At 38.3% G+C, this 17,673-nt stretch overlaps 1 protein-coding gene across 1 annotated transcript in view; it reads right to left on the minus strand.

Moving 5' to 3' along the window:
• Positions 1-9,610: 9,610 nt before the first annotated feature.
• The window catches only part of DYNC1LI1 (dynein cytoplasmic 1 light intermediate chain 1), a 43,212-nt gene continuing 35,149 nt past the window's right edge, over positions 9,611-17,673 (minus strand). Inside the window, exon 13 of the mRNA XM_060638439.3 lies at positions 9,611-17,116. Within this exon, the coding sequence (XP_060494422.1) occupies positions 17,004-17,116 (113 nt within the window). The 3' untranslated portion in view covers positions 9,611-17,003. The remainder of the gene's footprint in view (positions 17,117-17,673) is intronic.

Below are 17,673 nucleotides of genomic sequence, written 5' to 3' on the forward strand. Positions count from 1 at the left end.
CTTCGTAAACATCTGGAGACTTTTCTTGCAAAGAGAACAGTTTGTCCTAAGGACCGAGTAAAAGGAGGAGAGGAGATAAAGCTGGAGATGTAGGCAGAGGCCGCATAATGTAGAGGCCTTGAGGAGCAAGGAAAGCAATTAGGTTTCATTTTAAGCGCAAAGGATTGTCTGAAAGGACTTTCAGGATTGCTCCCTCCTGCATCTCTCTGAATTCCTTTTAGGCTTACTTGTCAAAATCACTGAGATTACTTGTCTCTTCCTTGTTCACCAGCTCCAACAGTCATATATTTTAATTTTGTGTAAATTTAAGGAAACTCATCAAGGAATGTAATTATATTTTAGCAACTGAAGTTGATTGAGTTACACGTCAGGCACACATATTTTCTCCTCGACAATATAATGTAGGTACTATCATTACTTTCACTTTACAGACCAGCAAACTGAGGCCAAGAACCGGAATATATCCAAGCTCAAACAGCCTGGGGTAGCTGGAATGCAGGTCTCCGCAGTCTGACTCACAACCTTTGTTGCTAACCACGAACCCAGCAAACCTCTGCCTCTAACTCCATTAGGGCCTTAAAAGCCATAGAAGAGGAGAGAGGCCACTGCCGTCATCTACTTCCATATTTAATCTCTCCTCTTCTCTGTGGCCCCAAACCTCTCCTTCTTCTTCCTGTTATAGAACAAAAGCTTCTATTCAAATGAATAGAGACAAATAGATACTACTCTGTGGGGGCTGTGTACAGCCAGCCCAAAACTACCCTTCTGTCTTTGCGTAAATGTATTCTAAATGTCCTGCAGAGACCAGGCAGCCACCAATCCTGTTCAAGCAAACGAGGCCACTGTGTTTTCACCAGGACTACAAGGACTCACTGCCCTGTTATTCTTCAACTCACCATCATCCCAAATTACACACTATCCATGTCTGAAACTTACTTTGAAATTCATCCAAAAAACCAAGACAGGTTGATGAGCAGAGAGATGGATAAAAGGATAGACTTGTGATAAAGCCACTGCAGTAACATGTTAGTAGTGTAGTATATGGGTGTCCACTGTCCTTTTTTTTTAATGCAACTTTTCTGTGTGTTTGAACATTTTCAGAATAAAATATTTAGGGCAAGTTATATTTAAAAACAACAACTTAGGGGCACCTGGGTGGCTTAGCTGGTTAAGTGGCCGACTCGATTTTGGCTCAGGTCATGATCTTGCAGTTGGTGGGATTGAGCTCCTCATCAGGTTCTGCACTGACAGTGCAGAGCCTGTTTGGGATTTTCTCTCTCTTTGCCCCTCCCCCCACTTGTTCTCTCTCCCTCTCTCTCAAAATAAGTAAATAAACCTTAAAAAAAAAAAAAAAAACAAACTTTGAGCAAGGAAAGAAGATGGACAGATTCTCTCAACCCTCTTGGTTTATTTAAGGTGCACTTGGGCAATGCTATAATGGGTCTCTGCTTCTCTCTGAATTTAGAAGAGGATAATCATTTAGCCTGTGATTCACAAACTTCGGATCCATAAGAGTCATCTGGGAGGCTAACTAAAAATAAAGATTCTTGGAGATCTACCCCCAAATTTCTGAATTTGGGTGGCTCTTGGAAATATACTTTTGTAACACGTTCTCCAGAGGATACTGGTGAGAAATCCATGCATATGGAGACACACTGTTTTAAAGTATGATAAGAATGAAAGACATTAGGTAGGAGACGGCAGAGGTACCATAACTTACTTTGTCTTGATTGATTGGGGGGGTGCCCGAATCAATTAGATTAAGGCACTAATATCCCTCCCGGTTAAAAAAAAAAAAAAGCAAACAAAAGGAAACGTGAGCATCACTTATGTTTTCTTAGTAAAAGACCAACTGAAGAGTTTAGGGTTTTGTGAACAAACGCTTGTGTTAGGGAGCCCATTTGATGGGCACATCCACATGGAAAAGTGTCATGTTTGTACATGGATAAACAACACTGAATAGTTAAATGCTGAGACTTGCCACACTGAACTGAAAATTTTTATTTATGGAGAAAAGATATACCAAAGAGAAAAAAGCCTCATTTCAATTTTGAAGACTATTCATTTTTCTCCTTTAAGTAGTTAATTTTTTAAATGAAGAATTAGGAAATATTCACAAAAGAGTTGGTTGGGAAAGTATAGTTTGATGAGATTTTAGACATTCAAAAAATAATGTGGTGCTACTTTTTTCAGTTGAGATTTTGATTGTTCAGCAGCCCCTATTCAAAAACATTCACTGTCCCTATTATCTATATTAGTACAGTTAGGCAATAATGTGGATACAAAGTTGGATCATAGATGAAGTCCCACAATGAGGCCACAGAAACGTCCATAAAGGACCATGTCATAAAACAGTGATATATGCCATAAAAAAAGAAACAAATTAAATGTTCTGGGAATTCAGAGCAGAGAGAAATAATTTGCAGCTGAAAGGATCAGCATGGTGGAGCTTCAAGCTGGGGGTAAACGAATACTTACGTTTGGGGGGCACCTGGGTGGCTCAGTCGGTTAAGCAACCGACTCTGGATTTCAGCTCAGGTCATGATCTCACAGTTCAGTTCGTGAGTTTGAGCTCCACATCAGGATCTGCGCTGATGGCATGAAGCCTGCTTGGGATTCTATCTCTCTCTCTCTCTCAAAACAAAACAAAACAACAAAACCTTAAAAAAAAAGAATACTTATATTTGGACATGCAGAAACAGGACAGAAGGTATTGTAGGCAGAAAGGCAATGGGAAAGAAGGCAAAGGGAGTGCACACAGGCACAGAGAATGGAAGGGAGGAAGGACAAAGACTAGTCAAGGAAGACAACCTTGGAGTCAAATTTTGGAGGGCCTGAAAAATCAGGCTAAAGAACTGGGGCTTTCCTTTTATTAGCTGAATACTGAGGATCCACCAAAGGGGTTTGGGTTAGTGAAGTGAAATGACCAGAGCTCTTCCTTGGGGATGTTTTTCTGGCAGCCTCATATACACTGGATAGGTTACAAAGAGCCATGTAGGGGCTGTTGTAAAAGTTCAGGAAAGAAGGCACCGGGGCTTAAACTCAGACGGTAGTCATGGACACAAAGGAGAGGGGCTGGCTTGAAGAGAAGCTGTGGGAGGTAAAACCAGTGAGATATGGAGACTGATTTGTTTGAAGAGGAGGGAGGAATTGAAACAGGTGCTAGGGTTTCAAGCCCATGTAACTAAGAGACTGAAGGAAGGGTACTGACAGAGACAGAGAACCTAAGGAGTAATTAACTCTTGTAAATGTCAAAGTATACACTTCAGAGTTAAAAAGTTAAAAAGAGTTAAGAGTTAAAAAGAGTTAAAAAGATGACTCTCACACAAGCATGCTTCAAAGATTTAACTGTTTAAGAGGAGGGTATGCGAGGCCTTGGTATGTGCATATATGTATATATATATATGTACATACGTATACAGTGTTAAAAAATATACAGTTAGGGGCACCTAACTGTGGCTCAGTGGGTCGAGTGTCAAACTCTTAGTTTCAGCTCATGATCCCTGGGGATCTCCCTACACCCCTCTCCTCTACTCGTGCACACACGCTCTCTCAAATTAAAAAAATATATATGTGTGTATATATGTAAACAGTGAAAGGGAAAAAATGCTAGAATATGTTTCTAGGTTAGACCCAAAACTGGCTAAAATCACTAAATGTACAATAAAATTGTTGCCTTTGTGATTAACTCTAGCAGAGAGAAATCATTTTCACCTCTACCAGACAAAATCCACTTGTAGCTTATCAACCTTTTAAAAAAAATTTACTTATTTATTTATTTACTTTTGAGAGAGAGAGCATGCAAGTAAGTGAGGGATAGGGAGAGAATCCCATGAGGTGCAGAGACAGAGGGAGAGAGAGTGCGGAGCCCAGAGCGGGACTTGAGCTCACCCGAACTGGGGTTTGAACTCACAAACCAAACGGTGAGATCATGACCTGAGCCAAAGTCGGATGCTTAACCGACTGAGCGACCCAGGAGCCCCTAGCTTATCAATCTTCTATAATGAATACCTAACTTCACAGACTCTGGGCCTAACTCAATAATAAATAGTAAGTCACATAAAATTTTCTTTCCTTAGACCAGTGATGATCCTTTTTCTGTAAAGGGACAGATAGTAGGTCTTTCAGGTTATGAGGGACATGTAAGTCTGTGACAACCACTCAATTCCGCTGTTGTGGGTTGAAAGCAGCCATAAATGATATATAACTACATGCCATAACGCAGCTATATTCCAATAAAACTTTAAGAAAACAGGCCCTGGGCTGGATTTGGCTCGTGGCTTGCCGGCCCTGTTCCAGTTCCATATTTCTCTAAATTGAATGATGATCGTCGTCACCTGGACGACTTGTCAAACCACAGACTTCACCACAGGCTTCACCTCCACGGTTTTTGACTTGGCAGATCTTGAGCAGAACCCAATAATTTGTATTTCTATTAAGTTCCCAGTGATGCTGATGCCGCTGGTCCAAGATCGCACTTTGAGAACCACTACTCTAATATGATATATGGCATTTAAAGGGCACTCAATGGGGCGCCTGGGTGGCGCGGTCGGTTAAGCGTCCGACTTCAGCCAGGTCACGATCTCGCGGTCTGTGGGTTCGAGCCCCGCGTCAGGCTCTGGGCTGATGGCTCGGAGCCTGGAGCCTGTTTCCGATTCTGTGTCTCCCTCTCTCTCTGCCCCTCCCCCGTTCATGCTCTGTCTCTCTCTGTCCCAAAAATAAATAAAAAACGTTGGAAAAAAAAATTAAAAAAAAAAAAAAAAAAAAAGGGCACTCAATAATCCTTTGGCCTTATTTCCAGGTTTTGGATCATTTGTCTTAACCAAAGGAAGATGAAGAACTCAGATTAGGACCGAGGTTTTAATGCCAGAGTGCATCAAGTGGAGTTCCTGGTACCAATCGTTTCCAGTATGGATCTGGAGCATTGGAAGAGATAAGTCATTTGGGAGACACTCATAGAACTGACAGAAGCATACAAATGTTAAAGGGAAGCACCTACAGAGGCTAGAACTTTGGAAGGAGTGGGAGAGAAGGTAAGGAGGAGGCAGAGAAATAAAGGAGTGTTTACACAGGGGGAGAACACAGTAAGTGGTGTCATTGGAAGGCAAAGAAAAAGTCTTAACGTTTTCCTTGCCAACATTTCCAAACACCCCAGAGTGGATGAGGTTGCCAGATATGCAAAGAAAAGTTTGGATCAGAGATCTAGGGATAACACCTTTTCAAGCTCCTCTCCCAACAAAACTAGAATAGAGAGGATAAGCAATGAATGGTCAATCTCCACATTTCATTTATACCAGCAGAGGGCTGCAAGGGCAAAGGAATGTTTATAATGCTTTTTGGTCCAGGGTTTCTCCCCTCTACAGTTAATTCCTCAGTAATGTTTGGGGGGCAAAAAACTGTGGATCACTTAGCTTCCTTGCTCTCATCAGTTGGGTATTTTAGTACAGGACGGTTTGATTAGTTGGGTGAGAGAGGCGATGAAGAAATGAGAAGCTTCCGATTGCTTGGGGAAGAGAGAACGAACGTGGGGTCCAGTTTGGGATTTGGATAACAGGAAGTCCCTGTCATCACAAGGCAACCCTTAACACAAAAACATGCCTCACAGTGTCATTAAAGATGATAGAAAACCGTCTGAGAATTTTTTCCTCGTTTTGATTAAATATTATTTTTTGCAAATGTGAAACATTAACAAAAAATCTCAAAGGAAAAACATACAAAAAGGTACACTTAGAGAAGCGTTGCTCAGTCTTTGTCCCTTCCATCTCATTCCCACCCCACCTCCCTCTGCAGGTAACAAACTGTGATTGTTTCTGGTTATCTTTCCCATGGTTCTTTAGTGAAAAGAGACACATACCATCCTGGAAGTTGCTCCGTATCAGTTCATGGAAATCAGCTTCATTGTTTTTCCAAAATAATTGCACAGTACTCCATTGTGTGGTTGTACCACAGTTTATTCATCCAATTTCCTATGTACAGGCATTTGTTTCCAATACTTTGCAATTATAAATAATGCCACAGTGACTAACTGTGTGAACACTATTTTTGTATTGTCGGCTATGAATGTTCAGGGTAAGTTCCTAGGAATGTGATTGCTGAGTTTGAGTGTACAGTTTTATTAAATACTACGAATGTCCCTCACTAAGAGGTTGTATTGTTTTGCACTCCCAGGAGCAGCACATGAAGACACCTATTTCTCCATCACCTCTGCAGCAAAGTGCTGTCAAGCTTTTGAATTTTTTTTTCATTCAAATAAGGAGTAATATTTCAGTGTAGTTTTGATTTGCGTTTCTTTCTAAGCAAAGTTAAACATATTTACATATGTTTGAGGGCTATTTTTACATTCTCTTTTACTTGTCTGTTCATGCCTTTTGCCTATTTATTTATAGTCTAGGGGGATTTTGCTTCTCTCACACCTATTTTAAGAGTTCTTCACATAGGGCCGCCTGGGTGGCACAGTTGGTTGAGGGTCTGGCTTCGGCTCAGGTCACGATCTCACAGTTTGTGAGTTTAAGTCCTGCGTCGGGCTCTGTGCTGACAGCTCAGAGCCTGGAGCCTGGTTTGGATTCTGGGTCTCCCTCTCTCTCTGCCCACCTCCCCCGCCCCACCCCCGCTTTCACTTTATGTTTCTCTCTCAAAAATAAATAAACATTTAAAAAAATTAAAAAAGAAGAGTTCTTCATGTCTCAGGCATATTAGCCCTTTATCCGTGATAAATTGCAAATATTTTCTCTCCACATTTTATTTGCCTTTTGGATTTGCTTATGGCGCTTTTTGACATCATGTTTTTTCTTCAATCATTTTTATGTCCCTGAATTTAAAATTTTTATCTTATTACATGGGGATTGAGTTAAAGTTAGAAAGCCTTTTCCCACTCAGATGCAAAAGAATTTATATATATATATATATATTTATAATATATATTAAAATATTTTATATATATTTTTTAGTACTTGTATGATTTCATATTTTATACTTAGGTCTGATACATAATTTGGAGTTTATTCTTGTAACTGATGTCAGGTATGGGTCTAATTTCATCCTTACAAATAGCTAGCAGTTGATTTAATACCATATATATATATATATACACACACACACACACACACACCATAAATATATATATCCTATATGTATATATATATATATATATATATATATATATATACACACACCATATATATAAATATATATATCCTATATGTGTGTGTGTGTATATATATATATATATATATCTCCTATATGTGTGTATATGTGTGTGTGTATATACATATATACATATATATATACACACACACATACACCCTGTATATATAATACCATATATATGGCTTTTTTGGGTAGAAACAAGCATACAAGGTAGTTGGCTTTTCAGAAATGGTCTAATTACACTAATACATTTAGGGTAATATCTAAAAATGCCTGCTTGAATAATTTATGCATGGGACTAGTATTTTAAGAAGTTTATGTAAATTAAAATTCCTTCCCTCGTGTCAATAAAAACTTAAATTCATGTAACACTTCACAGTCTATAAAGCACCTCCACAGCCTCTATCTTGTTTATCCTCACTCGTAACTCTACACCTGAGCAGGCTGTCCTCGCCACGATCCAGATGATGAAACTAAGGCTACAGGACAACAAATGACTCTTCCACAGTCATGTGATTAGCAAATGGGGTAGCCCGGCTCTTCTGGCTCTTTGTACTGTGTTCCAGCATCTTGGCACTGCGAGCCTGGCACGTTTAGATTCCCATGGAGGTGGTGGCCAAGATGCTCAGACATCTTGCAGAGCAGGGCTGAAGTAAGTCTCTTCCCTGCAGGTTGACAGTGTGCTCCAAATATCAAGCAGTGGAAGAGCAGCGAAAGATGTGGTCAATACCTGCCATCTAGACAGTACTTAATTCTGAGTGAAACTCGGAGAGTGATGTGCACGCAAACCAAACACAGAAGGATACAAGACTAACTCAAGCTAACTATGGCGAAGCCGCAGTATTACAGACAAGAAGTATTTTAACAGAAAATGCTTGGAGGAGTCACATTCTACGGAACATCAGCCAAAATTTCTGAATCAAAGCCTTGGTTTACATTCTAAGTCTACACGAGGCAGACTCAAAGGAGTGATTTGGCTATCGGATTCCAACGGCAGTTCTCAGGGTGATCAGAGGACTGCTAGAGGTCTTGAGACCTTTGCAAGGGTTCTGCGAGGTCAAAACTATTCTCATAAGACTACAGGAAGGTCATTTGCCTTTTTCATCATGTGAACACTTGTTTGCCCTGCTGGTGGAATAAAACTACGAAGCAAGGCAGTAGCACCATACTGAATTTGTGGTCATTGTATTCTTCACCACTCCAGGTGGGGAGGGTGGGAGGTGGGAAGTGCCAATTTCACTTAAGAATTCCCTTGATGAAGATGTGAAAATTGTTATCTTATTGAATTGTAACCATTTAGTACCAGTCCTATTCAAATTCTGTGTGAGGGAATTGGAAGGGTACATACCTTACATCTGCTGTATACTGAAGTATAATCGTGTCTCAAGGAAAAGCATTTGTGCTACTCAATAGTTATACGCTGAACAGGCCACTTTATTTCACCATATTTTGGTCTTGTGACCAAAAAATTTGAGAATTGTGGTATTAGAATTTTAGAAAAAAATCTTATTTATTTTTAAAAATATTTTAGTGTTTATTTATTTTTGAGAGACAGAGGGACAGAGACAGAGCATGAGCAGGGGAAGGGCAGAGAGAGGGAGATAGAATCTGAAGCAGGCCCCAGGCTCCAAGCTGTCAGCAGACCCCAATGCGGGGCTTAAACCCATGAGCCAAAGTCAGATGCTTAACTGACTGAGCCACCCAGGCACCCCAAGAAAAAGATCTTAACGCAAGAGAAGACAGAATTAGTAGACTAATTCTAAAAAGATTTTGGTGATAAAGTGGGATCAAGGTACTACTCTGCCCCAAATGTATATGTGTGTATATACGTGTGTGCGTATTTCCTCCTCTCCCTCTCTATAGCCACAGTTTCAGAAAATGGATAGTAACAACTTTTGTGTCTCAAAGTGTGATTATTTCCATCTATTCTCTAGTTATCTGAGAAATATCTTTTTTTTTCAACATATGAAATTTATTGTCAAATTGGTTTCCATACAACACCCAGTGCTCCTCCCAAAAGGTGCCCTCCTCAATACCCATCACCCACCCTCCCCCCCCCACCCCCCATCAACCCTCAGTTTGTTCTCAGTTTTTAAGAGTCTCTTATGCTTTGGCTGTCTCCCACTCTAACCTCTTTTTTTTTTTTTTTTTTTTGAGAAATATCTTGAAAAATATTCTTGAATTCCATGTATTTCTTCATATTACTTCATGTATTTTTTATTGTATGTATGGATTACATGTTTTCCTAAAAGTCCCTGAAATAATTATGATCACAGGGTTAAGTCCTACATATTCAGCAAGAGTTCCCGGATGTCACTGACTGTAATCCTATTTCAGCATAGAGAACTATTTGGTAAGGACATTGAAAAGGTGTTACGGGAAGGAGGAACTTCCATATCCCAGTATTTTGCAACCTGAAAAAGTAGTTTTTCTAAAAAATGAAGCCCAAATAAGAAAACTGTAATGGATATTACCATTTGTGCTATTAAGTTCCACAAAGGGCCTTGTAAATTGATGTCTGATAGTTTTGAGGAACAAAATTGACAAGTATCACACCAATCTTTCACAAAGTCTTTACAAAGAATACAAAAAGAAAATACTTCCCAACTTGATTTATGAGGTCAACATAATCTTGATATCAAACACTGACAAAAACATGATGGGAAATGAAAATTACAGGCCAATCTTTCTCAGGTGCAGAGTGCAAAATCCTAATAAAATGTTAGCAAACCAAATCCAGCAATATAACAAAACTAATACATCAGGATCAAGTTAGATTTATTTCAGGAATACAAAGTTGGCTTAATATTTTTAAAAGGTAATGTAAATGATACCATTAACAGAAAAAAAAAAAGAAAATGATTATCTCAATAAAGAAAAAAGCATTTTATAAAATTCAACACTCATTCATGATAAAACTCATGATATAAAGTAACTAGGAAAGAAGAGAACTTTCTTTCTTTGATAGAGTATCTACAAAAAGCATGCAGTAAACAGACTTAATAGTGGAATATTAAAAGCTTTCATTCTGAGGTGGGGAACAAGATAAAGATGCTTCCTCTCACTGGTTCAACAGTATTCTGTACTGGGGTACAGGAGTCATAAAGCAAGACAACATTAAAAAGGAGGAAATAAGACTCATAATTTGCAGATGACATAATTCTGTGTAGAAAAATACATAATAAATTACACATAACCATTACATTAATAAAGGAATTTGAATAAGGTTTCTGGATAATATGACAAAGATGTAGTTCTATACACCAGCAACAAATAAAATGAAACTTTAAAAGGATGCCATTTACGATAGCATCGAAAAAATTCAGTGGAAAAAATAATGTACCAACAGGAGGTGTAAGAGGATACATTGAAAAATATAAATATTGCTAGGAGAAATTGAAGGAAACCTTTATAAGTGGGAGGATATTTCTGTGTACAGTTTGGAAGATGTTTTAAAGATGACAGTTATCCCCAAATTGATCTATAAATTCAATGCAATGTCAATCAAAATGTAGGGTGGGGGGGGGGGGGGGGGCAATGGCCCAGTAAATGGAAATGCAAAGGGTCAAGGATAGCAAAAACAATCTTAAAGAGAAACAATACCGGAGGCCTTAGCTTACCAGATAAAGGACAGAAACTGAGACTGTAGTATCAGTACAGTCTAGGCAAACTGGCAAATAGAAGAGAACAGAATGCCCAGAAACAGAAGTATACATAGATGGACAGTTAAATTATGACCAAGGTGGGGGGGGCTACAGCAAAGTGAAGAAGGATGAGTCTCCCAACAATGGTACTGAATTAATTTAACACCCACAGTTTAAAAAAAAAAAAAAAAAAAAAAAAAAAAGAATCTTGTCCCCTACTTCATACCATGCGGAGAAATCAATCCTAGGATTGTAGAAAAGTAAAACAATAAATCTTTTAGAAAAAAAAAAAATTATAGAATATCATCACCTTGAGGGTAGGCAAGGATTTCTTTAAAACAGATGATAAAAGCGATAGCCATAAAGAAAAGCTGACAAATGGAATATTAAAATCAATAACTCCTACTCATCAAAAGATACCAGAGAGAGAAAAGGCAAACCACAAAATGAGAGAAGATATTTACAATATGTATCTGACAAGAACAAGCATCCTGAATATGTAAAGAATAAGTCAGTAAGAAAAAGTCAGATAGTTTCCCCCTCATCTTCCCCCCTACTCCCTCCCCCCGCAAAAAAAGAAAAAGAAAAAGGACAAGACTCTTAAGATTCTTAAAGAGGTACTTTACAAAAGAGGGTATCTATATGGCCAATAAACATAAAACATGCATTAGGTATCAAGGAAATACAATTAAAACCACCACGAGGTCCTACTGTATACTTGCCAGAATGTCTAAAATTAACAATAGACCACTATTTCTGTCTCAATGCATTTGCCTATTCTGGACATTTCATGCAAATGGAATCCTATATCGTGACATTTTGTGACTACCTTCTTTCCCTTAACAGTATGTTTTCAAGGTTTACCCATGTTGTATCATGTATCAATACTTCATTCCTTTTTATAGCTGAAAAATATCCCATTGTAGGCTATGCCACATTTTGTCTATCCATTTGTTGGTAGATGTTTGGGTTGTTTGCGCCATGTGGCTATTATGAGTAATGCTGCTGTAACCATTTGCATACAAGTTTCTGTGATGCAAATGTTCTCAGTCTGTGGGGTATGTATCTAGGAGGGGCATTGCTGGGTCATAAGGTAACTATGTTTAATCTTAGGAGGAGCCACCACATTGTTTCCCAAAGTGGCTGCCGGTTTTACATTTTACATTCCCACCAGAGATGTATGGGTGTTCTGATTTCTCCATATCTTCGCCAACACTCATTTTTTGTTTTGGCTGTGAAGTGGTACCTCACTGTGGTTCTGATCCGCATTTCCTCACCTGCTAATAAGAATAAGCATCTTTTCTTGTGCTTGTCATTTGTGTATCTTTTTCGGAGAAATGTCTATTCAAATCCTTTGGCCATTTTCACATTAGGTTACCGGTCTTACCATTAAGTTGTAAGAATTCTTTATGTAATGTGAATACTAGACTCTTTAGATATATATTTTGCAAATATTTTCTCCCAGGAATGGACTTTTTTTTTTTTTGATATTTTATTTTTATGTAATCTCTACACCCACCGTGGGGCTTAAACTCTGCTGACTGAGCCTGCCAGGCACCCCAGGAATGGAAATTCGTATAACCATTTTGGAAAAACTGTTTGGCATTATCTACTAAAGCTGAATATACACATAGCCCATGGACCCAGCAATCCACATCTACACATATACTCAGTAGAAATGAGAACTTATTTTCCACAAAGCACATTTGAGAGTGTTGGTAACAGCACAATTCACAATAGCAATTGAAAAATTAAAAGTCACCCAAACATCCTATAGGTAGGCCTAAATATGGTCCTACAAAGACGTCCATATCCTAATCCCTGGGACCTGTGAATGTTACCTTATTAGGCAAAGGGACTTTGCAGATGTGATTAGGATTTTGAGAGGGTGAAACCAGACTTCCAGTTTCCAAGCCAACAAGTAAGGAGTTTGAAAGTCATCTTTCCACCCTAACAAGCAAAATGCTGAACTGAAAATTCAACAACTCTTTTTAGATTTGTCAGAGAAGTGAGGTCCCAGGGCCAATCCTTGTCCCCCAAATTGGAAACTGGTAAGTGGACACAGAACAACTTGTTTAACTAGAAACTCCCAAGCAGAAACCTCTGAGGGAGACAGTACTGGGGTAGGAAAGCCTGAACTATAGTTGACAAGCTGCTGGTGGCTCAGAGTAGACAATTCTGTGAACTAAAAATCCCTGGTCTAGGGGAATCCCCCATTTTTGTGACTTTTACCTCCAGGAGTTCTATCAGGATCTCAAAGGGAAAAAATCAGAGAAAAACTCCCTGGTGTTCCCCATCCAGCCATCCAGTCCCACCTAAGGGGTAGGGGTTTGTGGGTGGAGATGGGGACTGAGAAGCACTTGTGAAGTTCACAGCCCAGGGGCACAGGCTCACTGAGACCTAATCATAGGACTACAGAATGCTTCCCCTCTCCCCAACATCTTACCACCATATTACTAAAGGTCTATTCACTGGACTCCTTTTTACCCAGTACATCATGTCCAGCTATCAACAGAAAATTATAAGGCATAGTAAAAGGCAAAAAGTAGTTTGAAGAGACAGAGCAAGTGTCAGAATCAGATTCAGATATGGCAGAGATGATGAATTATCAGGCCACAAATTAAAAAATGACTATGACTGGGGTGCCTGGGTGGCTCAGTCAGTTGAGCATCCGACTTAGGCTCAGGTCATGATCTCACAGTCTGTGAGTTCGAGCCCCATGTCGGGCTCTGTGCGGACAGCTCAGAGCCTGGAGCCTGCTTTGGATTCTGTGTCTCCCTCTCTGTCCCTCCCCTGCTCATGCTCTCTCTGTCAAAAATAAATAAACATTAAAAAAAATAAAAATAAATAAAAAAGAAAAACAATTATGATTAATATGCTAAGGGCCCTAACAAAAAAAATAGGCAACATGTAAGAATAGATGGGTAATATAAGCAGAAAGATGGAAATTCTAAAAAATAACCAAAAAGAAATGATAGAGATTCAAACAAGCAAACAACACAAACAAACAAACAGAAATGAAGAATGCTTTCCGTGGGCTAATTAGTTGACAGGACATGACTGAGGAAAGAATCTCTGAGTGACAGTATATGTTAAAAGAAACTTCCGAAACGAAAAAGCAATGCAACAAAAGGCCGGGGGGGGGGGGGGGGGGAGGGGGGATGGAATAGAATATTCTAAAACTGTTAAGACTACAAAGATGTAACATATACATAATACAGAAGAAAGAACAAAATAAATCTTTGAAGCAGTAACGACTGAGAATTTCCCTCGAATTAATGTCAAGACACTAAACCACAGATACGGAGAGTTCATAGAACACTAAGGATAAATCCCCAAAAAACTATGCCTAGGTGTATCAAACCGCACGATAAAAAATCTTGAAAGAAGCCAAAGGAAAAAAAAAATCTATGGAGAAGCAAAGATAAGAATTATATCCAGTTTCTCTTCAGAAACCAGGCTAGTAAGGAGAGTGAGTGAGGTGTTGAGGGAGCTTACATTGGATTGCTCAGGTGGGCCCAAGTTAATCACACGGATGCTGGCACGAGGGAGGTAGCAGGTTCAGGGCGAGAAGTGATGGGACGGAAGCACCGGGTTGAAGATGCCATGTCTTGAAGATGGAGAAGGGACCAGGAACCCAAGGAATGCAAGCAGCCTCTAGAAGCTAGAAAGGAAGGAAGAGATGCTCCTTGGAGCCTCCAAAAGAAACCAGCCCTGCCGACCCCTTAACTTCAGCCCAAGTAAGGCTGATTTTGGACTTCTGACCCCCAGAATGGTAAAATAATAAAACTGTAGTGTTTGAAGCAACTGAAATTTGGTAACTTGTTACAGCAGCAATAGGAAACTGATATACCTCCATCAGTAGCATAATGGATAAATTGTAGCGTATTTGCACGGTAGAGTATTATGGTGCAATGAGAAGGGATAATTATTGCTACATGTATTTGATGTGTCACAGAACTAATACTGAAAGAAACCTTTCACAAAAAGAATATCAACTCTAAGATTCCATTTACATAAAGATTATAAATAAATAAAACTTATCTATGCCTGTGCAAGTTGGGATAGTGGTCACTTGGCAGGCAGGGGTCCTAACGAGGGGCACACAGAAGAACACAGGAGCCACTAACATCTTTCTTGATCGTGGCGCCGATTAAGAGGTATTTCAAACCATATAACCTGAATTTGCACACTTTTCTGTACTGTATACCTCAATAAAAACTGCTTAAAAACAAAACAGAAACAATTAAGTAGTTTAAAAACAAATTTCCTTGCAAAAAATAGGGTCAAAAATTGGTTTAAAGTTTAAACAGGGTAAACACAAGGTTTTAGATTAGTTAAAACTGAATACCATATAAAATGAACACTGACAGTTATTTCAGCTGATGACTCAATTCCAAGGATATTCTAGTACACCTCCAATGTCACACAGAGAAAAATGAGTTGGTCTAGACATGCAAACACAGCAGACATGATGCACAGGCAGCAATTTTCTTTCTGTCATTAGTTTTACTTAAAGTACTGTTCAGAAAAACTGGTCTTTATAACACCATGACTGCAGAACCCTTTCCAGACTAAAGGTTCTATCAGAGGCATTTTTCATCTTCCATTTCCTCAAACAAAATGTTTTTACAAATTAGTTTTTCCGTGCCCATGAACAACGTTTTTCCCACTTTGAAACAAATCATTACCCTCTCATGTTATTTTAACACTTATATTCAACTATTAGGAGCCAAATACTATTTAAAAGTAAAGGTTTTAAACTCCTAACGAAAGGATTATGTTAGATAGTAGGGATATTGTCCTTAAACATTTTTGCTGAAAAAAAATCTTTGGAATATATATTTTAAAGTAATAATGAAGGCCAATGTAAGGGCAGTAGCCATTTTTTCCCAGTTATCTGTAATGATTCAGTAAGTTAAATGTACGTATGTTCTTTAGGCGAACTTCAGTAAGAAGTCAAATTGTTCTTATGAAGGTTCTACAACAAGCATTTAAAAACAGTATTGAAAATTCAGGTGGAACTACCAACAACAGGTGTTCTCACCTGTAAGAGAGGAGCTACGTGTTAGTGCATTCACCAAGCTTTTAAACAGCTTCTGCCCAATAAATAATGATAAAAGGCTATATTTTTATCTACCAGAAATGCTGACATAAGATTCTGTAGTTCAAGACATGCTTGTGGGGAAGACGTGTTGATCAAGGTAAACTCCCACCTTAAGGAAACTTAAGGAATCTTACGTATTCACTTGTCTCTTACAAAGATCAGAATGCTTAATAACCCTATAAAGTCAAATACCTTAAAATACTAATGAATCTTATGCATGGTCTGATAAATACAAATTATATATAAGAGAATGCAACAAGTTATTTGAACCTGAATGCAGAGAATAAATACTTTATTAACTGATTACAGTTGAAAGTCACAAACAAAAAAGGGGTATATTAAGGCAGAGCCATATATATATCTATATCTATATATCAATACAGATATAGATAGACAAATCCAAAGACTGTTACCTCTTTACATTTTAATAACCTCTGCATTTTTCTTTTATGCATTTAGGCAGTGTGCTTTCTTTCTTCTCAGTTAAAGAATGAATCTTGGCCAATATTTTAAAATTCCATTTTGATGACAACTTACAGGACCATGGATCGAAACAATGACTAGTGTATAAAATGCTATCTGATAGTTTTCTCAGCATATTCCATGTGTGGTGGTATATTTACGTTGGTGTGGAAAATCTGACAATTGATCATTTTCTCTTTTCCAGCAAAACTAATACATAATTTTTCAAATGATTTTAATAGTCTTAACTAAAATAAGTTTGGACTTCCAAGTCAGTCAAATGCCCAAAGCATATTATTTTCTGCCTTTTCCTAAACCCTCCCATGTTTTAAATAGCCTTTAGAGTATGATCACGTGGCTGTATTTCAGATCTATAAATTTTGAGTTTTTCAAAATCCAAAATTATTTCCTTATGCAAAGTGGCAATGCAAACAGCAATCCTACATAATGTAGAATAATTTTTCTTCTGTATAGCTTCCTTTTATAAAAAACGGGCAACCACAAATAAAAATTAAAAAAAAAAAAAAAGAAATTTAGTCCATCTGAAAAAGCACTCCAGTTCCCTAATTCCACTTTTGAAGGAGAAGGCAGAGGCAAGTTTACATTATCCCAGAAAACTGAATAAATGGCTTTATTTGGTATCTTCAAGAAGCTTCTCCTTCCGTAGGAGATGTAGGTGTCGTAGGGGAAACTGTAACTGGTTTGCGTGCAATTCTGTCTAGTTCCGCATGAACATCTGATAGGACAGGCTTCTGGCCTACATTGAAGGACAAGAAACAAGATTTAGATAGAAGTCAAAGTATCTTTTACACCAATATTTCTTCATTTAAAAACTGTCAATGGTTTCATTAACTTTACCCAGCATGCTAAGTTATATAAACATCTTTAATTTAAAAATAAATCCCCTCAAAAAAAAATCACTTCATTTTATTTATTATTTATTAAAAAAAATTTTTTTTAAAGTTTGTTTACTTACTTTGAGAGAGAGAGAGAGAGAGAGAGAGAGAGAGAGAGAGAGAGGATCCCAAGCAGGTATGTGGGTTTGAGCCTCATGTCAGGCTATGTGCTGATGTGTAGGGCCTGCTTGAGATTCTCTCTCTCTCTGCCCCTCCCCTGCTCATGATCTCTGTGTCTGTCTGGCTCTCTCTCAAAATAAACTAAAAAAAAAAAAAAAAAAAAAAAGATGCTTAACTGACGGAGTCACCTAGGCACCCCTAAATCCCCTCATTTTAAATTATAGGGTCTGTTACCAAATGCAAATAAAACTAGTACCTATCATTTAATTTCATAAAAACGTCTTTTAAAAAGGCACAG

Source organism: Panthera onca, chromosome C2 (genome assembly GCF_046562875.1).
Source record: "Panthera onca isolate mPanOnc1 chromosome C2, mPanOnc1 haplotype 2, whole genome shotgun sequence".
Taxonomy (NCBI): Eukaryota; Metazoa; Chordata; class Mammalia; order Carnivora; family Felidae; genus Panthera; species Panthera onca.